The sequence below is a fragment of the Sitophilus oryzae genome, unplaced genomic scaffold, assembly GCF_002938485.1.
Source record: "Sitophilus oryzae breed Bouriz unplaced genomic scaffold, Soryzae_2.0 scaffold_829_pilon_pilon, whole genome shotgun sequence".
NCBI classification, from domain to species: Eukaryota; Metazoa; Arthropoda; class Insecta; order Coleoptera; family Curculionidae; genus Sitophilus; species Sitophilus oryzae.
Genome location: NW_022147449.1, coordinates 483,544 through 504,796, shown reverse-complemented (window position 1 = coordinate 504,796; position 21,253 = coordinate 483,544). Strand labels below are relative to the sequence as shown.

The window sequence follows — 21,253 nt, the reverse complement described above, 5'->3', positions numbered from 1 at the left end:
GCTTACTTATTGGCTGCCGTCACGAACTGCTGACTTAAATATTGACAATCTCTGAACTTCCCCGAACATAAAACCGTTGACTGAAGAAATAAGAAGATGCGCAACCTTATGGGCGATTTCGTGGCACAAAACCTGTTTGAGATGTAGCTAGTGTTACCGTCAGCCTGTCCGAGAATTCCGAGATTTAGTATAGCTCTGCGCCGCTGTGCGCTGATGTCGTGTACAGTGCAGCGGATAAAGAATACTGTACTGTAGTTCTGCTTTTAGTCGACAGAATGAGCGGCTGCCAGAGAGATGTTGCCAAAACTACTAATAAATAATATTAATATATGGATAAATCCATAGATTTACGGATTTTGATTACAGTACGTTAATAATACGCATTTTCTATTATTAAACAATTTAATATAATATTATATTAAATGTCAGAGTGAGCTTGGAAATGAAGATCGCTGTTATTTCATATGTAAAATATTATGGTAAATGTCAATAATCGTCATTTCCAAGCCAACTAAACGACTTTTTTCGATCATACGACATATTCAGCACCTATAAAAAAATTTGTTGTTGTTTATTCTATGTTTAACACGAATAAATTTTCTGTATTAAGGGCTGGTAAGAAGAGTACAATGCGTTTATAATGTACTGAACAAAGAGAGGACAGTAAACACGTTGCCAAACATATGAAATAAACCGAGAAACTGTGCACATCGCTAAGAGACGTGGAAGGGGAATATAGCAGATTTGTCGCAGTTGACCGGTCGACCCAATCATACCTCTGTACTCAAGAACGTTGTTAATATTTCTGCTGAATTTTCTTTCTAGACAGTATGTGAAAATCTTTATCTATAAAAAAATTACACGATTGCTGAAAATTGCTATGCTCTAAAAATAAATGAATGGATTGTTTATAATTTTTGGATGGAAAAAACAATTTTCTTTTCTTATGTAAACATATTGTAAAATATCCGATCTTGAAAATAAAAAAAAGTTTCAATATCTAAAGTGGTTCTTGAGTTATGGCCTGTTATGTGTTAAAAAGTTGAGTTTTTTAATTATCGCGATTACTGACGTTTTCTCGTTATAAAAAAATGACACCCTAACGATATCCTTATAATTCCACTTCAGACGCTCAGAAACATGTCGAATGATTTTATCTAGTTATCTCTTGAAAAAAAGTCTTTTAAAAATAAGGGGTTTGCGATCGTGATTTTACTTTACTTGATAGGGAAAGGCGTATCGGCAACGCCGCAACAGCACACCGTCGCGCGTCGCGTCGGTCGGTCTACTTATGATGCGGTACTATGCGCTTTACTTCCACACATGTAAATGCCGACCCAAAAGTAACAGTTGCCAGCACGGTATATAAATGTGGATTTTTCATCCAAACATATTTTCTTCAAACGTATTACTAATATTACATATTTTAATGTGGCAACACTGTCGCTTTCAGATCCACACCGTCTTCGATATGCCTATGTCCTGGCCGAATTAGAGAAAATAAGTATTTTATACGTTGACCGCAGAACGATTGGTGTCTCCACTGTACAGAACTTGGGACGTAAGGGGAATTCAAATTGGTCTTGTCACGAATTCGCCCATTAGATTGCGTATCTTCCCAATTCTTTTAATCAACCAACATTTTGACCAACTTATTTTATAAATGCACGCATTCATTTCATAGTGTTGAACATTTTGAACGTCAACTGAACCTCAACTGAACTTCAACTGCCGAGTTTATAAATCTAGCTTTAGTTTTTAGCAGATACACCTATTATAAACCATTGGCGTTTTGTTAATATTACATTACCTGAAATCAAACTTCAAATTAACAATTATTATCTGATCACACTTTCACACTTAATTAATGAGGTAAAACCAAGCAGCCTAAACTTTCTGTATACCCTATCGACAAGCAAAGTCTTGGATCTGCAGGTGTTTACATGCCTAGGAGTGAATCGCCATGGCGATCTAGTAAGTCGAACAGAGAAAAACTTAAAATATTTATTACATAACCACTTAATCCAACGCTACATTTCATCCGCTTGGGAAAATACTTATTACTTACTTATTACATCTTATTGTTCTGAACTGAAAGAATTTTATCATTCTTCTATTAATTCTATTTATTGTAAAAACGATTCATCATAGACTCAAATTCATGCACAAAAACTTCGTTGCATCTATCACTTAGGAAAATTAAACGCGCGAACTAAGTTCTCGCGTTTCAACATTCTTGCTTGAATGAAATGTTGTCTAAAAAATTTTCGTCAAATATTCCGTAAACATTCGCCACACCAAGCGAATGTTATATACAAACCAAACTAAACAATCTCTGTCATCCTCGTCCTATGTCCTATTTATCCAAACACTACCATCACCGCCGGTTGTTGTACGGTTGGTTCACATATTTATCAAAGGCCGAAGCCCGAATAGACAGATCAAAGTCCCGGCAGATTTCAATATATACATACACACAGGAAGCCGGCGATATTAACGTAAAGTCACGTGACCTGGACGGGCAAAAGGATATTGGAATCGTCACGCCGCCGGTCAAATAGCCACCGCGGGCTAGAATCCCGTCGGACGTGTGTAGCGACCAGCCAGCGAGCGCTTGTGTAAACATTTACTTAAAGATCCGCCCTCGGGGCCTCAAGGTTTAGTCTTTTTGACGCTCCGTGGGATTCTGTGAATATGAAAGAATTCTCTATATTTATTTGTACCCGTGGCATTTTTAGGTGGGATTAGGGTAAGTTTTCCTTCAAAATCTTAATTTTTTAATTTAATCTTAGGCTTCTTCTCATGCATATGCACTAATCGATGTTTGCGATAACATTTTTCATTGCTCCAAAAAAATCCGCCAGAGAGATGAATCGGCCACAAAGGTATAGACATTTTTTATTTTTCATTGCTTCTCTATTCCTGGCAGTATGTATTAGTGGTGTAGCCTCCCTCACATAGTATCTTTGTAGTAGGGCCATTGTTGTCTATTGTTCAATTGTTGGCTATGTAGGGCCTATGTTATCTCTGTTAAGTTCCTAATATCATGGTTCTATCCTGAGTTCGGTCTCTTAGTTCCTCGTGGGTACCATGCTATAATTTTTGTGGTCCATCTGTTGTCCGTTCTTCTTGCTAGGTGTACTGCCCATAGCCATTTGAGGGATTTGAGTCTGTGAACGACATCTATTATCTGGGTCTTTTGTCGTATCCACTCTATTCTTTTACGATCTCTCTTGGTTATTCCTGGCATATTTCGTTCCATTGAGCATTGTGCGACCTGCAGTTTCCTTATTATGTCCGTTTTGTCCAGGTTTAAGGTAAGTGTCCAGGTTTTGCATGCTTAGGTCATGATTGATAGTATACATTGGTCGAATGTTTTCGTCTTTAGATAGACTGGCATTCTAGATTTGAATATGATTGAGTTTCTTCCACAAGTACTCCATGATAATTTAATTTTTCTATTGATTTCTGGAAGTAGAGATTCCAATGTTGTCCCAAATATACAGGGTCCGGCAATAGTGCGTCGGGCATTTGTAGCTCCTAGAATAAAAAACTTGAGAATTTTGTTTAAGTGCAAACTTAAAGTATGTACCAGGATGTATTTCAGGAAAATATTTTAACTTCTATAGGGTGGCTCAAAAAAGTATGAGTGGATCTTGATGATTTTTTTTAAATGGAACACCCTGTATATTATTGCATTTTTGGCTTCCTTTCAGATAACTTTACATAACCCTAAGATATGAATAAATATATTTCTTTAGTTTCAGAGATATTAAAAAATAAATCAAAAATATATATTTTTCAGCCCTTCTTAAAAAAATTATTAAAAATACAAGAACTGTTCTGAAATCAAAACTATATTAGGTACTTACTTTAGATGGTCTGTATTTACTTTGCTATAAATATGAAAATCGTAAATTATACAGGATGTTCAAAATTCTTCGCGAAACTTTCTAAAATATAAAATACTTTTTCTTCGTTTTCTTATATGGAACACCCTGTATATTATTTTTTCAATAGACAGAGAATTAAAAAATGAACATTTTTTGTATTAAGAGTATTTAAATTTTTTTAACGGTTTTGCAGATATTTGCGGGTTTGTATTTCATATGGCATTTTCCACAGTAAATTTTTATCAAAGCCACCCAATGATTTTTCTCTCGTATTTTACCATTGAAAGCGCCATATGAAATAATACTGCACGTATCTGCGAAACCGTTAAAAATTTTGAAATACTCTAAATGCAAAAAATGTTCATTTTTTAACTCTCCATCTAAAAAAAATAATATTCAGGGTGTTCCATTTAAAATAACAAAGAAAAATTATTTTATATTTTAGAAAGTTTGGCGTAGAATATTGAACATCCTGTATGATTTACGATTGCCATATTTATAGCAAAGTAAGAACAAACCATCGAAAGTAAATACCTAAAATAGTTTTGATTTCAGAACAGTTCTTGTATTTTTAATATTTTTTTTTAAGAAGGGCTGAAAAATATATATTTTTTATTTATTATTTAATATCTCTGAAACTATCGAAATATATTTATTCATATCTTAGGGTCATGTAAAGTGATCTGAAAGAAAGCCAAAAATGCAATAATATACAGGGTGTTCTATTTAAAAAAAATCATCCAGGTCCATTCACCCTTTTTTGAGCCACCCTATAGAAGTAAAAATATTTTCCTGAAATACATCCTGGTACATACTTTAGGTTTGCACTTTAACAAAATTCTGAAGTTTTTTATTCTAGGAGCTACAGATGCCCGACGCACTATTGCCGGACCCTGTATACATTCTTCTACTACTTCTAGTGCTGTGTTCTCTATTAGGATGTCTGTTCTTTCCACTAGTTCGTTGTATATTACTTTAGTTTTTGCTGAATTCTTTGTTAGGCCCACTTTATTGCTAGCTGTTATTATATATTATTGCTAGTTCATTAATTTGTCCTTGTAGTTCTTCACAACTATTGGCAATTAGGACTATGCCATCAGCGAATCTTAGAAGGTTAAGATATCTCCATTTATTTTTAATCCTTTATTGGTCCAGTCCAGTTGACGGAAGTTATCTTCTAATATTTGTGGATATCGCGTTGTTTGATGTATCATATCTCTTTTCAAAAAAGTCATATATGGATATATCGCCACTGCAAGAATATCTACAAAATAAAATAGTTATTTTTTGTAAACACTTAAAACACACACAGTAAGCACACTGCGTTAATCCAACGGAGACTAATAGTCAGCAGTGGTCTACCAATAAACAAATTTGCCTAACGGACAAAAAATATTTAACGTTTCGGAAAATTTATCTCTATCCGTCATCGGAAGCAAAAAAAATATAAAGAGCAAAGAAAAAACTATTTAACACATTTAACTGCAACTATTCGAGGACACCTTAGTTTTTTTTAAACAGATAAGTCTACAAAAACCGTTGACGTTCTGTTAAAATGACATTATATCAAGTTAAACTTCAAAATTAACAATTACTACCTGATAACAATTACTTAATTAGGTAAAACCAAAAAGCTTGAAACTTTCTGTATGATTATTTTTAATTTTTACGTATGTTATGTTTATTTATGTTATATTCTTTAAAATCAAAGAAGCGATTGTCATAACTTACTAACATCCACAGATGCAATACATTTATTTTTATTAGAATGTATTAAAAAAGGCTCTTTTATTTTTCTTTTAGATGCTATCGCTTCTTTCATTATAATTTTGGCGTTGTTAAAATTAGTGATGGGATCACTCGAGCGAAAATTCGCTCGAGTACTCGATTATTGAAATAACCGACATCGCTCGATTATGAACGAGCGATGCAAGCGACGAGTACCAAGCGACGAACGCAAGCGATCCTAGAATGAAATAAATTTAAATCCGATTTTAATGCGACCTACTCGATAAAAAGCCGAGCGAATTTTCTACATACATTGCAGGTAGCAAATTTATACGACGCCGTATATACCGGGTGCGTCTCAAAAGTGGCTCGCCCTATTACTTTTTTATTTTTTTAGATAAAAAAATGAAATTTGGTATGTTAGTATATGACATAAATTAGGATTGATTGACATATTCAATTGTTTTCTGTTACTTCCTGTTTCACCGGAAATGACTACAATTTTTGATTTTTAAATGGTACCCTCGGTATTTTTTTTTACTTTATTCGATAGAAAATGACATTCTAAATAGAACGTATCATATGTCAACTTTTGACATATTCGCTTAAAAACAAATTGTATTTTAAATTTCAATCTAGAGTGCCATGGCTGTGTTAAAAACACTAATTTTTAATCAAGGAGCCTTGGAAAAATAGATTTGATCGTCTAATGTTTTTAGTATCTTGCCCTGGCCGATTAAAAGATGCACAAATCGTATTTTTGATCATATCTCAATTTTTTTCAAATGGAACGAGGGTGGATCATTAGCATATTTCGAAAAAGATTTTTTTTATTTTTGTCATAAGTTGACATGTGATATGTCATTCTATTCAGAGTGTCATTTTCTACCGAATAAAGTAAAAAAATACCGAGGGTGCGATTTAAAAATCAAAAGTTGCAGTCAAGTGACTGAAAACAATTGAATATGTCAATCAATCCTAATATATGTCATATACTAACATACCAAATCTCGTTGTTTTATCTGAAAAAATAAAAAACGTTATAGGGGTGATCCACTTTTGAGACGCACCCGGTATATTTATCCGTTGTGTATCTGAGAGACAAAATTTTACGACCTATATTGACAAAGCTTCGAAATAAACTAAATCAAGTGATCAAACGAATCGCTCGCCGCTTACTACTTGCCGTTCATTACCGAAAGAATATGTGCCCTGCGCACACAGCTTACTGCTTGACACTTGGCGTTAACGAGTACTTACAACGTGCGACGGACAAAAAACCGTATTTTTAAATACGAGCGATATTTCGCTCGAGTAATCACTTGGTTATTGCAATCGCTTGATACTCGAGTACTCGATTATTGAAATAAATTGGTTTTTCCCATCACTAGTTAAAATCTATTCTGTGTCCTGTGTCCCATGAATGCTGACAAATCTTAGATTTGTGAAAGTCGCCCTTTCTAAAAGAATCTTTATGTTCTATAATTCGAACATTTAAGGGTCTAGATGTTTCACCAATATAACATTTATCGCATTCACATGGTATTTTGTATATTACATTTTTTGTTTGTTGTTCATTATCCATTGGTTTAGTATGTGTTAAAATGGATCTAAGTATATTTTGTGTTTTGAAAGACGTTCGTATATTAAATTTCACATCTAATCACAGTATAAGTGTAAAAAAAGGTATTATAAAAAGTTTATATGATCAGGCAAAAATAATATGTTCAGACGACAAATTACTAAACACAGATATTTATAAAGGACGCATCGATTTCTAACTTCATAAAATTTAAAAAATGTTATATATATATATATATATATATATATCTATTAAATCAATTGCAAAGGCCTAGGTACTCATCAGGTAAGATCAAATGGAACTTAAACGAGAATAAGAAAAAGGTATCCTGATTTAACATATTATGCTAACTTGATATGCAGGGTAAATTTATCACACTATACTATTAAAAAATCGAAATTAAATATTAAAAAAGAACTAAATTTAAAAACAGAAATAAAGTTAATTAAATAAAATTTTGAGAAATATTTTTCCTGGGCCAAAATTTCGGTAAAATTAAAGGAAACCACACGAGACCATAAAAAATTTCCTATTCCAGGAAACCGCAATGTCGTCCCCACACACATACGCTCGCACGCACATATCCATTTCGATATCGAACATATTGCGCACATCCGATGCCAGGATATGGCAATATGCCGTCGCTGCCTCGGAACGGCCAATTTTCCTGCTGCAGCCTGTGCCATAATCCTGCCAACTCGTGACGCACATGAAGGGCGGCATCGGCAGCAGGGCAGGAAAAAATCGGGATCAGCAGAGGGTCGCCTTTATTGAGACGTAGCGAGATAGGGGGGGGGGTGCTGGGTAATATCTCCAAGTTTAGGGTAAACGGGATGTGTAAGAGCTTTAATTCCGGTTTGAGTTTTGTATCTTTTTTGTGGTTAAGCAAATACCACAGGATCAAAAAAAGGCGTCAGAAACGGCTGGGGAATGAAAATAGATGATAATTTTAGTCAGGTCAAGCGCTGGACGTTATTTACTTGGCCCGTACTACCCATTTTAAATTGTAATTTATTTTTATATTGAGAAAAAATTATTTTTAAATGCAGCAATTTAAAAATCGAGGAAACTTATTTTTTTTAGAAATACTTTATTTTTGTGTCTGGAAACGTCCTATCCTTTTTAATTTTTCTATAATTAGAGTTAATTTTTGACAAGGTTGATGTCAATTTTTAGTAAATGACGTCTTGAAAATTGACATTGTCAAAATTATTATCAATTGTCATTTCCCAGCTGTTTTAGACGCCATCGATCATACTTTATTACAAAAACTAAAATTTTTTACGCAATATTTTTGACTAATTACTAGTAATCCAAAAACTACTAATTGTGTCATGTAAAAAGTGGCCTAGACTATTACAAAGGAGACGAATATAAAATATTTTCAATTTTAACGTAACAATGTAATTATTTATTTTGTCTACAAACCTATGCATTAAATATTTTGATGTGGTACATACTATAGAAATGAGAAAAATGTATCATAGTATTATGATAATTCTATATATATAATGTAAATTTATCAATATAGGTATTTCACAAAACAAATTATCTAATACTTTTAATAACTGATAAAAATCAACCAGAGAGAATCTCTTTTTTTTAGACTTTTGAAAAAGGGTAATGATAAAATATGTTTCTTTTGTCGAGATCTACCAGCTCTGAAAAGATTTAACACTTATTTAAAACTCACCCTGTATAGCTACAAACACTATCTGTATATTATCATTAGATTGCAAAAAACATAATTGTTAAAAATACTTTTCAATTTTGTGAGTTTTGAGGTCTGAATTAACAGAGTTGTTTTTAAAAAACGATTTTATTGTTACAAACGTTCTCGACAAAGTACAGAGAGTGAAAAGTCCGCTTCGAACCGTGCAGTTCGCTTTTATATGTGACATAATGTAAAATAGGCATTCAGTATTTAATTACAATGAAATAACACTTATTTATACATATAACTTGTGCTCAAGAACTAAAATACTAAGAATTTTTTTTATATCAGTTAGACAAATTGCTCAGTATTTTAAATTTCTCAGAATTTTAGTATTTTAGCACAAAATTTAAAACCATTTTTAAAAGTTTTTGTAATCTAATGATTATATACAGATAGTTTTTGTAGCTATATATCCAGAATAATTAATAACTTAACTACTTAAACTTAAAACCCGAGTATTTTTTATCGAATATGTTATACTCTACTCTGTATAATATAAAGAATTATATATATAATAAAATTATGAACTGTAGTTAAAAGACGTGTAGTTAGTTTTTATCTTAACTTAGATATTGAATATCATAAGCTCTGTATTATTATAATGTCAAATAATAATAATAATGCCATTTTTTGTTCTTTATTGTTATCGAGATATTTACTGGATATCTCCTATTTAACTAAGCAAACTCAATATAAAAGTAAGGCACGCAGGAGGACTGTCAGAGAGTGACGGATTATATTAATAATGAATTTATCATTCGCGATATATATGACATGTGTCGGAAATAGAAACAGATTTCTGCTGAAATTTGTCAACAGAGCGTACATATGGTATTTGTATGTAATTCTGTCAAATATCTACTACTGATTTGTGACTGAAATAAACCATATTTATAGTAAAATATAAGTTTGTAATTGACAATTAACTATTAATTAATTTAAAACATTTTTATAGAAAATCAAATTTTAATTTTTTTATTATTCAATAGTTTGAATGATAATAATCATGAAATTTATCATTATTCACCAATACCGTAGTCGTAGAATTAAAAAATAGATGTTGTTATACTATTTTTTTTTTTAATTTATAACTGTAATATCTTAAGCCGGATCGAGACATAGAATGTAGAATGTATTGGAGGGAGGTTAATCACCGAGACCTTCTAGATCTATTGTGTCCCCCTCTCTTCTTGAGTTAAAACTCATCATACACTCCCAGGGCTTTAATCAGTATCTGAGAAGGTTTTACAAAGGTTTCTCTGATATCGGTCGTGCCAAATTTCATGGCACGCGTGGTTGTCATCTCGGCACACTCGGTGATGAGGTGTTCTGGTGTTCCCCCTATTTTCCCCACAGAATCTGCATTCGCCGTTGTTTCTTAGCTTCAATCTACTGAGATGTTCGTTAAGGAGACAATGTCCTGTTAAAAAAACCGTGACAATCCAAAGATTGTTCGTACTTAAAAAAAAGGAAAATCTGTGATTTTTCTCGTTCCTAAGTTTAGAAGTAATTCTAAGAAGAAATTTCTTGAGTTTCGGTTAAGTTGAAGAAGCCGAACGACTGTAGTCCAGTTAGCAAAATGTTCGGTTCTTTTTTGGCTAGATCATTTGATTTTTAATTGTCTTTTATTCTTTGGTGCTATATTGTTCAGCTTCTCTAGGCATTCTACGGTTAACTTCGAATTGATTGTTACTGAGATGATCGCTTTTAATGATGTTTGACTATCGGATAAGATGGCAATTTCTTGTTTCCGATAGTTCCTATCTAACATACGTTGTACGCATCTTTTGATAGCGGAGATTTCTGCCTGAAAGATGCTGGGGTAGGTGCCCATTGGTTTGGAGTATTTAGTTTTGGGTTCAAATACTCCTATCCCTGTTTCTGCTTTAGTTTTAGAAGCATCAGTATCCTACGTTATGGTATTGTATTTTACATGCTGAGTAAACGTTTCTCTCTATAAATTCTTTTTATTGTTCAATACTACAATGAGGTGTTTCTCAAAGTTGTACATTCTTGATGTCATCTACTGGGAGTTGGAGGAGTGGAATTTTTTTGAGGGTGTTTCAAGCTCCTGAGCTGACAATTCTCCCAGTACTGGTTCCGTCAATGACCATTATAATCATTGTCGCATTGGCATACCTACCGACAACAATGTGCAGTGATGTTAGGTTTACAATAACCTCCATTGCTGCTGTTGGGCATGTTCTAATGGCTTCTGTGATGCAGATGCATGCCAGTCTCTGCACTGGATTTTGCCTAGCTGTATGTGGCTCTAGTTTTGTGTATCAAGCAACTGTTCTATAGGTGCTATCATGGTATACATCCAGAGTTAAATATTACATCTATTTCCCGCCAGCCTTCTGTATATCCAGACATAACGTTTTAACTTACGTTTTGACTGAGTTAAAACAAAATACCGTTCAGAGAACTGACGGCGGTTCTCTAGTTAGATTTAATTCAGTTTAAGTAAAACGTTTATTTTTTCATCTACATACAATGTTTTACTTGATACATTTTGATTGTAGCAGGTAAGACATAAGGTAAAATGTTACGTTTAGACGGACAAATAAAATAAGTCCATATTTTTAGAATTATCTGTTAAGAGCACTGACTCACTCAATCATTATTGATTAAAACTAGTGCTTTATTTTCAGAATATTCATAAAGAAATGCTTGGGTTGTTCCGAAAGGGTGTCTCCAGATGAACTTGTTATGCGAGCAAGTGACAGCATTTTTCATCTCAGATGTTTTATATGCGTAGTCTGTGGTATCAGGTTACAAAAAGGCGATCTATATGTCATAAAACAAGGACAGTTATTTTGCAGAATAGACTATGAGAAAGAAGTAGAAATGATGCAAGGATATGGATACGGTATGGTCATAGCAAGTACAAATCAAATAGAATTAGGTTTGTTTTAAGGTGGTAGACTATGTTTTTAGCCGAAAGAGAAAATCTGTTATATCAAACTTTATTTTAATTTTATGATTTAGAAATCTATGAATTCTGAAGTTATATCACAGCGTGTTTCATAACCAGCCTTCCGACTTACAATTATTTGCTATAGAACTCTGGGTACCTACCTAGATATTGGCCTATGTTATTTTATGACAACAATACGGATTTCAAACTTCAAGAGACCAGAATTTACAACCAAAATGCAGATACTCAAAGACAAAATGCCTAACGGGTAGTGAATTAAGCTGTGATTATATAATTCGTCATTATAACGTAGACATTAGAACAAAACATCTTAAGCTAGTGATGGGCAAATGCAATGGTGAATGCAATGCTACCTCGGAAAAAATATCATTGGTCTGCTTTGTTACGTTGGAACTAAAATTTTCAATATACCTACATTTTCCATTGCGATGAAATAAAGTAATAAAAATATTGAAATTATATTCCTCAATAATCAATTATTGTAATTCGTACTTCAACAACTACAACTGGTGTATAAACTGCGTTGCTTAAGATGTTTAGTTTTCTTGTAGCTACAACATATATTCATTTCCCTCTGTGATAAAGTTACCTTAATACTAAAGTAAAATGTTTTTCTATGCATCTATTAACACTGTGATTTTCACTTCATGTTCAAATATGTTTTAGGTGAATTCATTTGCGACGACATAATACAGTCCAGTAGATCCCACGACGGAAGAAGAGGTCCTAAAAGACCGCGAACTATTTTGACGACCCAACAAAGAAGAGCTTTCAAAGCTTCTTTCGAAGTCAGTCCTAAGCCCTGCCGAAAGGTTAGAGAAGCCCTAGCCAAAGATACAGGTCTGAGTGTTAGAATAGTGCAGGTGAGCTTAAAAGTTCTTTAAAGATTGGACATAAAATAAAAAAATATATACTTTATGTTAGGTTATAAATCAGAAACTATATTGTTAAAATTATTGTAGGTTTGGTTTCAAAATCAAAGAGCAAAAATGAAGAAAATACAGAAAAAAGCGAGACAAGATAATAAAGGAGGAAAGGATACTGACACCGATGATAAAAAACTAAATGTGAAAGAAGAAGAACCCAGTAAGTAAACACAGTTAAAGTCTGTCCAGCAAGTCAGGGAAGATTTCGACAGACAATATCCAAAGAACGACAGAAAATTCAATTTAACTGTGAATTAAAATGACAGATAACAACTGCCACTGAGATGTATACTATTGTTAGACAGACTTTAGTAGTAGTAAATATTGGAACAATTAATAATTAAAAAGGTGTTAAAAATTAAAAGAATTAATTCAACTCCTTTTCAGAATATAATGACACTTGTTTCTATCAGCTTTTTTTATTTTTTTCTACTTCTTAAAAAGTCTTAATTGCCATATTATTTTAAATCAATGCATATTATTTTATAACTAATGTTATTCTAGGTCCCCATTCCACGCCGTTCTTCAATGACAGCTGTAGTGACACTGAAACAACTACAGGTGAAGAAAGTACTATACAAGGGCAGGAAAATGCCCATTTCTCTAATATTAAAGAAGAAATTGAAAACGAAACCTATTTCTACAAAAGCAATAACAATATTCCTTTACATTCATTTCAAGGCAAGTAATATTTTGCCACATTTTCTTTTATTACTTTTTGTGGCATTAAAAAATACATACAACCCTAAATTTTCACTTTTCTACCATTAACCTCTATTTTTTAATAACGGCTTGATTGGTTTTGAAGAAATTTTATATGTATATCCAGTAGTTGTTATCTATTTTTTATACCTTTAAGTGATAATCCACCCCAAATTTTTAATTTTGAACAAAAGATTTTATTTTTATTTTTTTATGATTTGGCATTAAAAAATACATAAAACCCTAAATTTTCACTTTTCTACCATCAACCCCTATTTTTTAATAGGAGGCGTTTTTAAATAGTTTTGGTTCCCATACTCCTCCAAAACGGCTTAACCGATTTTGATGAAATTTTGTAATTTAATAATTTTAATTTAACAACAAATTGTTTTTAAAAATTGTTAGAATACCTTAAATTAAAAACGGGTAATAAAAAAGTATGATTGGGTAGGTATATACCGGGTATAATGATATTTACCTAAATTCAATATATCCACCATTTACTGACTCTCTGGGTATATACCGGGTGCAAAAACTTGGGTATCTACCCAAATTTCAATATACCGGGTACTTGCCCATCACTGACCTTAACCACAGCAACGTGTGGCCGGGTCTGCTAGATTTTGTATATATTTTTCAGTTATTTACAACATGTTATCACTCTCGTTTATAAATATTTTATTCAGTTTTAAGCGATACTTCTAATCCAGAAGATTATCCTACAAATTCTGTCTTTGAGTTTTCTCAGTAAGCTTTAGTCTAAAAAATTAACTTTTTTAAAAAAAATTAAAAAAAATTATTTTCATGCTTTTTCTTTAGGTTTAGACCTAAAACGCAGAGACAACAACTTCTTAGGACTTCAGTTTTCCAATTCTGTGGACTCCAGCCCGTCTTCAATGTTTCTGCAGCCTCCTCTTGCTCATCAGAACCCACCTCATTCTCAACCCGGTCTCAACCCCATAGATCGTTTGTACTCAATGCAGACATCTTATTTTTGTGGGGAGGACTCAATGGAACCCTGAAAAGAAATTTTAAATGAATTGGTGAGGAAGCACTTAGAAATATTTGCAAAATTTTCTACCACGCCAAAGGAAGATTGAAATATTTGACATAAAGGAATTAATTCAAATAAAAATAGACATAATTATTTAAAGGAAATACACTAAATATTTTGTTATAAACATCATAAGCTGCAGGTAATGGCATTGTTACCGAAACTTTTGTAAAAAAATGTAAATAAATAAACTAATATATTCTAGTTTAAGAAAATGTGAAGGAATTGGTGTTAAAACAACATAAAAATACGTAATGTTTTTTTTTCTAACAATCTCTAACAATTCAGTCATGGCTTAAATAAGAAATGGTTTTGATAGTTAAAAATATTTATTGTGTAAATTATGTAAAATATAATATGTGTATCTAAAAAATATATACATTTTTTAACCATTCCTGAGCACTTGTCATCTGATCAAAAAAACGACGTCACAAGAAGATTATTTTTATAAATTAATTTGAACTTCATTAAGTTTCTTTCTGACGTTCTTGTCAAAAAGTTAAAGCCTTGATTATGTATAAAATATAAACTAGGCCTATTGTGACACGGTTTTATTTGACCATGTGGTATATTAAAAAAAGGTATTCCATTTTATAATAAAATGTTAAGTTAAAGTTTCAAATTCTTACCAGTTGTATATATGAATGTTATATTGCTTTTATATTTATTAAGATATAAGACTGATATTCAAATTTAATCTTATATTACTGAAAAATGTAAATAAGTAAAATATAATAATTATCATATGAGGCTATAGCTTAATTGTATCTTTAATATAGGTATAAAAAATAAAATGTGCTATACTTATAAGAGCGGTAATATATTTAGTTGTCAATATAATGCTGTTTCATTTAAAATTTGCTAAACCTTTAAGTAAAAAATACTCTAATTTTTATAAAAAAATTATTAGTTATACAGGGTCAGTCTTAAATAAATGCAAATATTTTTACTGGTACCATAATTCGACAACAGAAACACGTTTATGATAAACCTCATTAAAAAAATCTAATTCTGAGCTGGCAAATGAGCTAGATGCTTTACCTAAACCGTTATTCAGAAGATACAAACCTATCAATGAAAATATGCATGAACATTTACTTCCTAGGACACAACGAGAGGATATTGGTACAACATCAAGGTTGGTACAGTATCAAGTTTATTATAGTGATTTTCTTAGCCGTGTACGGCACAGATCGTTACCCAGTTTTGCCACAAGGTTATTTTTTATCGGGATAGATTATCACGAGATAGCGGAGTTAAATTGTTTTATAAAGGGGTAGATCTATCCCGAATAGGGTGGCTGTCTTTTCCTCTCGCTAGCTCGTGCGTCACTGCCGTCACGGCCGTTTTTCAAGGCCGTTTGTCACGGCTTTGAATTTTTACTCCCAACGCACGTAAAGAAGTTTCACTTCAAGAAGTTAACCTCGGTTTGAAGTTCAAAATGATCTACCTATGTGACAAAGCTTATCGATAAAAGCTTTTTAGTCAAAGCTTATGAATCAAGTAGCAATGAAAAACACGGGGTTGCCGGATAAAATTGTGCAAGATAATAGATATCACATCGAGGAAGACCAAACCTGAGATGGGACCATGATATTAGAAAATTAGATAAAAATGGGCCCAACTACAATAAGACTATCTTAAAGACGGTCCTACACGATGTGGTGAATACTTTCCAACGTTGGATGCACGGATGTTCGCCACATCGTGTGGGCGCGCAGAGATTCATGCGTCCAACGTTGGAAGCAAGTTGGGGCTCTCGTCGGTAAATTTCACGCGCGTCAAAGGACCTTTCAACGTTTGAAACATTGTTCGATGCGCCCATACACGGGAATCTTGACGTGACTGATATTTTACTGCAATTTTTAATGTTGATTTATTCTTTTCCAAAAATATGTAAGTACATACATAAATAGGTATACCGGGTGCGTCTCCAATTGGCACACCTCTATAACATTTTCCAGATAAAAATATGAGATTTGGTATGTTAGTGTATGACATAAATTAGGATTGATTGACCTATTCATTTGTTTTTGGTCACTTCCTCTTTCACGGGAAATGACTACAACTTTTGATTTTGAAACGACACCCTCGGTATTTTTTACTTTATTCGATAGAAAATGGCACTCTGAATAGAATGACATATCATATGTCATCTTTTGACATTTTTGCATATGGTTTATTTTTGAAAAAATAAAATATATTTTAAATTAGCACAAAGGGAGAATATCTTATTAATAAATGTCTATACCTATGTGGCGGATTCATCTCTCCAAAAAAATCCTTTATGGGTATTTCGCAAGGTATTTATAACCTGATTTTTCTTGCAGTGCAGTGGCAAAATACCTATAAAGGATTATCTTGTTAATAATATTTTTCAAAAAGTTAACAGATAAGGAAGTGGGAGGGTGGTGGTCGATTTTTCAACCAAAGACTGTTAAAGAAAATAGATACTATGTAATGATCTAATGTATATAATGTAGTGATCGGTATTTAAGTAACGCGATTTTGGAGCGGTATTTTTTTGTAACGCCGTGTCGCGCTCCACAACGAATGGGGAACCTGTTACTGAAGAACGACGATTATAATGACGACAAAATTATAAATTAAATAAAATTTGCAAATAAATTATTTATAATCGCTCTTGAAGTTAGTTTGAGCTGTAGTAATCGCATAGCGACGTGTTTAGCTCCAGCCGTCGCGATTTCGTCGGTCGCCTACAATAGTTACTGGAACTGTACGTAGCGTCGGGCGATCTCGATCTCGCGACGTGTTCGCTCCAGCCGTCGTGGTCCTAGAGTTGTAGTTCCCTGTCGCGAACAGAAGTAACTGCTGTAAATGGGCATCGACGCTCGACGCTCCAGCCGTCGCGCTCCTAGAGTTTTAGTTCCCTGTCGCGAACAGAAGTAACTGCTCTTGCCAATATGGTATAAGCTCAGTAGTTTTAAGGATTTAAATTGGTTCACACCTGGATAACGGTTAACGATACGTGTGACCAAAACGTTGAGTAAGGTTTCCACCAACCACTTTCAAACAAATAATTAGTTTTTTAGTAAAATAAGTGTCTATCTCCTTTAAATCCACTAACTAAACACCCACAACAATATCAGATAAAGTAAAGCTTATTTGATAAGATAAGCGGAAAAACAAAAAATCAAATAATTGTTGGTGAAAATGATCTCCCGATGCAGGTGTTTTCAAGTTTTATATAAACTTATGTACACCTGTGTAATCCGAAATATAGATTTATGTGTTTCGGTAGAAAAATAATGTTCTACTTTCCCCTTGCTTCGATAAATTTATTCATTCGTGCGGTTTTATCACAAAAGGTTAACGCCGCCATCAATAAACATTGTCGTTAGATGTTAATAAGAGATAAGAAGATGTACTGTAAACATGTACAAATTAGTTGATTTATAATAGATTATTAATTTTCGGATCAGTAATACCAAGAAAAAATATATTAACCATCACAAGCTTAAGTTGAATTAGCTTAGTTAAATTTGGATTATACGTATCTAGAGATTATAATAATTTAAATGATACCTAACCTAACAGAACATGCTTTTTTATACGAAACAAATAAATAATTTTTTAAACAATTTTAAACGTTGCAAATTTTGACTCCAGGAATCCAAAAAACAAGGTTTTAGTCCGTCCGTCCGTCCCTCATCAAAAAACTTTATTCACCAATAACTTTCTAATTATCAGGGATATAAGAAAGTTATATTAATAAATGTCAAATATTTGTTGTAGGAAATTTAATTCTCTTCAAAATCGATCTCTTGACTTCATTTTGTATATCTTTCAGTTTTTGAGTCATAGCAATAAAAAAAATCTGATCAAGGTAACCTAAACTTCAAAAGTTCTCATCATATGAATGTGTTTGGATCTCGAGCGATTTTTGAAATTAAGAGTTATGCTTCTCGATTTTGCTATATTGAAAATCACAAAATTGCAGAGTGTCAAAAATTTTCGCATCTAAAAATAGAAATGTACGGCCTGACTGATAAGTCTGGCGGGGCTTTCGTGATTGTAAATGACAACCAGACGTGTATTTTCTATGAAATTATAGTATTATTTATTATGTGACAAATTTTGAAATCCGGGAAAATAAGAGCAAACATTTTGTAATTTTTGCAATTTTCAAGATGTCGCCAGACTCATTTGTCAATTTTGTAAATCAGCCAGACTTGCTTTTGATTAAAGTTTATGATAGTATCAAATGATATGTTAAATTTCAAGCATGGAAATATAAGAGTTATGAATATCAAAAATCTGTCAAATTTTTGCATCCGCAAATTTTCAGCTAGACTGACTTTCCACCACTTGGGATGTGCCAGACTGTTATTTCTATTAATAAAATGATTCACTTTAATAAATATAAAATATTTATGGTGAGTCTTAAATAAATGCAGCTCAGCCAAAAAGTGTGTAACAAGAGACACGCCACAAGGAGGTGTATTATCACATTAATAATTAATAAATTAAATACATTCTATGCACGTAAAAAACTATACGGAAAGAGATGGGGTGTGCAACCGTACATTATACACTGGATGTACACTGCTATAGTTAGACCAATCATCACTTTTGGAGCACTAGTATGGTGGGAAGCGGCACTTAAAGAGACTAATAGAAAAAGCCTCACAAAAGTACAGCGATTGGCAGCTCTAGGTACAACTGGAGCAAGGAACAACACAGCTCAAGCTGCACTAGAAGCAATTTTGGACTTGCAATCAATCAACTGGCTCGTGAAGGATCTGGCCGCTAAGGGTGCCGTAAGATTAAGGGAAGCCAATCTGTGGAACCAGACTAACTACGGTCGCTCGAGGATATTGCCAGTGATAGGGAAAATCATGGTGAACACGAGTCCACATCTGCTAGACCAGAAAACGGACTATATGCTCACCAAACATGATTTTGGAGAAAAGATAAGGATTTGCATCCCGACAAGAGAAGAATGGGAAAACAGCCGAGTAATGAACACTCAAGAGATAGCAGTCTACACAGATGCTTCCGCAAATTCAGTGAGATCATCATGCAATCAGTGAGATCAAAAAGGACCTAGTACGCATAATTGTAGGTGTCGTCACTGGAAACTATCCCAAGGGGGTAAACCTCGTGAGATGGAAAATTTACGACTACTGCAGAGAATGCGGAAAGGAAGAAGAAACCATAGAGCACTTGCTGTGCCACTGTCCGGCACTGGAATACCGACGCTTTAAAACTTTAGGGCAAGGTTTTTTGGAGGGACTAGAGAAAGCAGCAGAAGCCAACATCAGCGACATCGGGAATTTTGCAAAGAACTAGAAGTGCTTTAATGCAAAGAAAGAATGGGAGGAATTTTTGGAAAAAAACAATACAGGGGTATCGCAATGGGCCCAAGGCCTCCGAGTGAAGGATCAAATATGATCCCAAACCCCAGCAACCTAACCTAACCTAAATAAGTGCAAATATTTTCGGGGTGGTAGATATCGATAAAAAACATATTTTCTCTGTACCGTTTTTCAAATAAGTCCAAAATAACCGAGTTACTTTACTTTAAAAATTTCCAAAAAAAAGTGATCTTTCCCGGGTTTTCTTTCTTTCTTGTTTTGAAATTTAATTTTCTAGCTATGTTGCCATATTACCAAAAAATTCTGTTTTTAACGAAAAACTAAAAAAATTCCAAAATTTCATTTTTCTTTTTTCGCGAAAAAAAGTATATTTCGACTAGGGTCAAAATATACTACCCCTAAAAATATTGCACTTATTTAAGACTCCCTGTATATTCACCGACTGGGAAAATAAATACAAGAAAATTTCATTGCCTCTTGGACTATTGCCAGTAATTATATATCGAGAATCTATTGTTTCACTCGTTGAATTTGACACTTTTTATCAGTTTAATAATATATTTTCATACTTTTGTGCTTAGGCGTAAAAGTGCTTTACTTTTATGCCTTAAAGCTTCATTCAGAACCTCGCAATTAGTAGAATAAATTAGTGGTTTCAATTAGTGTAGAAGTTTGTTCCTCTAATTTGAATGTAAGTATTCAGAAGGTTAAAATTAGTGGTAGGAATTTTCAATTAGAGGAAAAAGTAAACAAACTTTTGACTTTTCCACTAATTATACTTCAAAATTGGCGAAAAATGCCATTTTGGCTTTTGACTATCATCAGGCAAGAGAAATTGTTGTTAGAAACCAAAAGTTTATTGTTTCATAAACTAAATATTAGGCTTTCTCTATGGATACAACTGATTACTGCAAGCTGTTGCTAGGATATTCTATTAATTTTATTAATTTTAATTCTGTTTTTTTAGACATTGTGAGTGATCGTAAACTAAAATGAATAAAGTGTAATTGAAACCACTAATTTATTCCACCAATTTGATAGTATTAAATCTAATTCTAATGGTGTAGACGGTATTAGTATAAAAATGATCAAACTGTGCTTTCCTATCATGGGCTTTTTTGCACACACATTTGACACATTTGATTAATAGCTGTCTAGAACAAAACTACTTTCCTAATGTGTGGAAGGAGGCTACTGTTATACCTATCCCAAAGAACAACAGTCTAAAAGAATTTTCAGATATGCGCCCCGTTAGTCTGCTTCCGGCACTTTCTAAAATTTTGGAAAAAGTTGTATACGTATAAGCAGTATATATATGACAACATAAATAATATTCTACCTACTTGTCAATCTTGGTTTTGTAAAGGTTTT

General features: G+C 33.0%; 1 protein-coding gene across 2 annotated transcripts in view; it reads left to right on the top strand.

Annotated features, from left to right (window-relative positions):
• Nucleotides 1-15,327, top strand: part of LOC115889694 (LIM/homeobox protein LMX-1.2) — a 47,176-nt gene extending 31,849 nt beyond the window's left edge. Inside the window, exons 3-7 of one of the 2 annotated variants that reach the window (XM_030909751.1) lie at nt 11,575-11,792; nt 12,528-12,724; nt 12,824-12,947; nt 13,292-13,468; nt 14,309-15,327. In XM_030909751.1, coding sequence (XP_030765611.1) covers nt 11,575-11,792; nt 12,528-12,724; nt 12,824-12,947; nt 13,292-13,468; nt 14,309-14,511 — 919 coding nt within the window. In that variant the 3' untranslated portion in view covers nt 14,512-15,327. Of the gene's footprint in view, nt 1-11,574; nt 11,829-12,527; nt 12,725-12,823; nt 12,948-13,291; nt 13,469-14,308 lie in introns of both variants that reach the window. The other variant, XM_030909750.1, reaches the window with a different exon arrangement.
• The last annotated feature ends 5,926 nt before the right edge of the window (nt 15,328-21,253 follow it).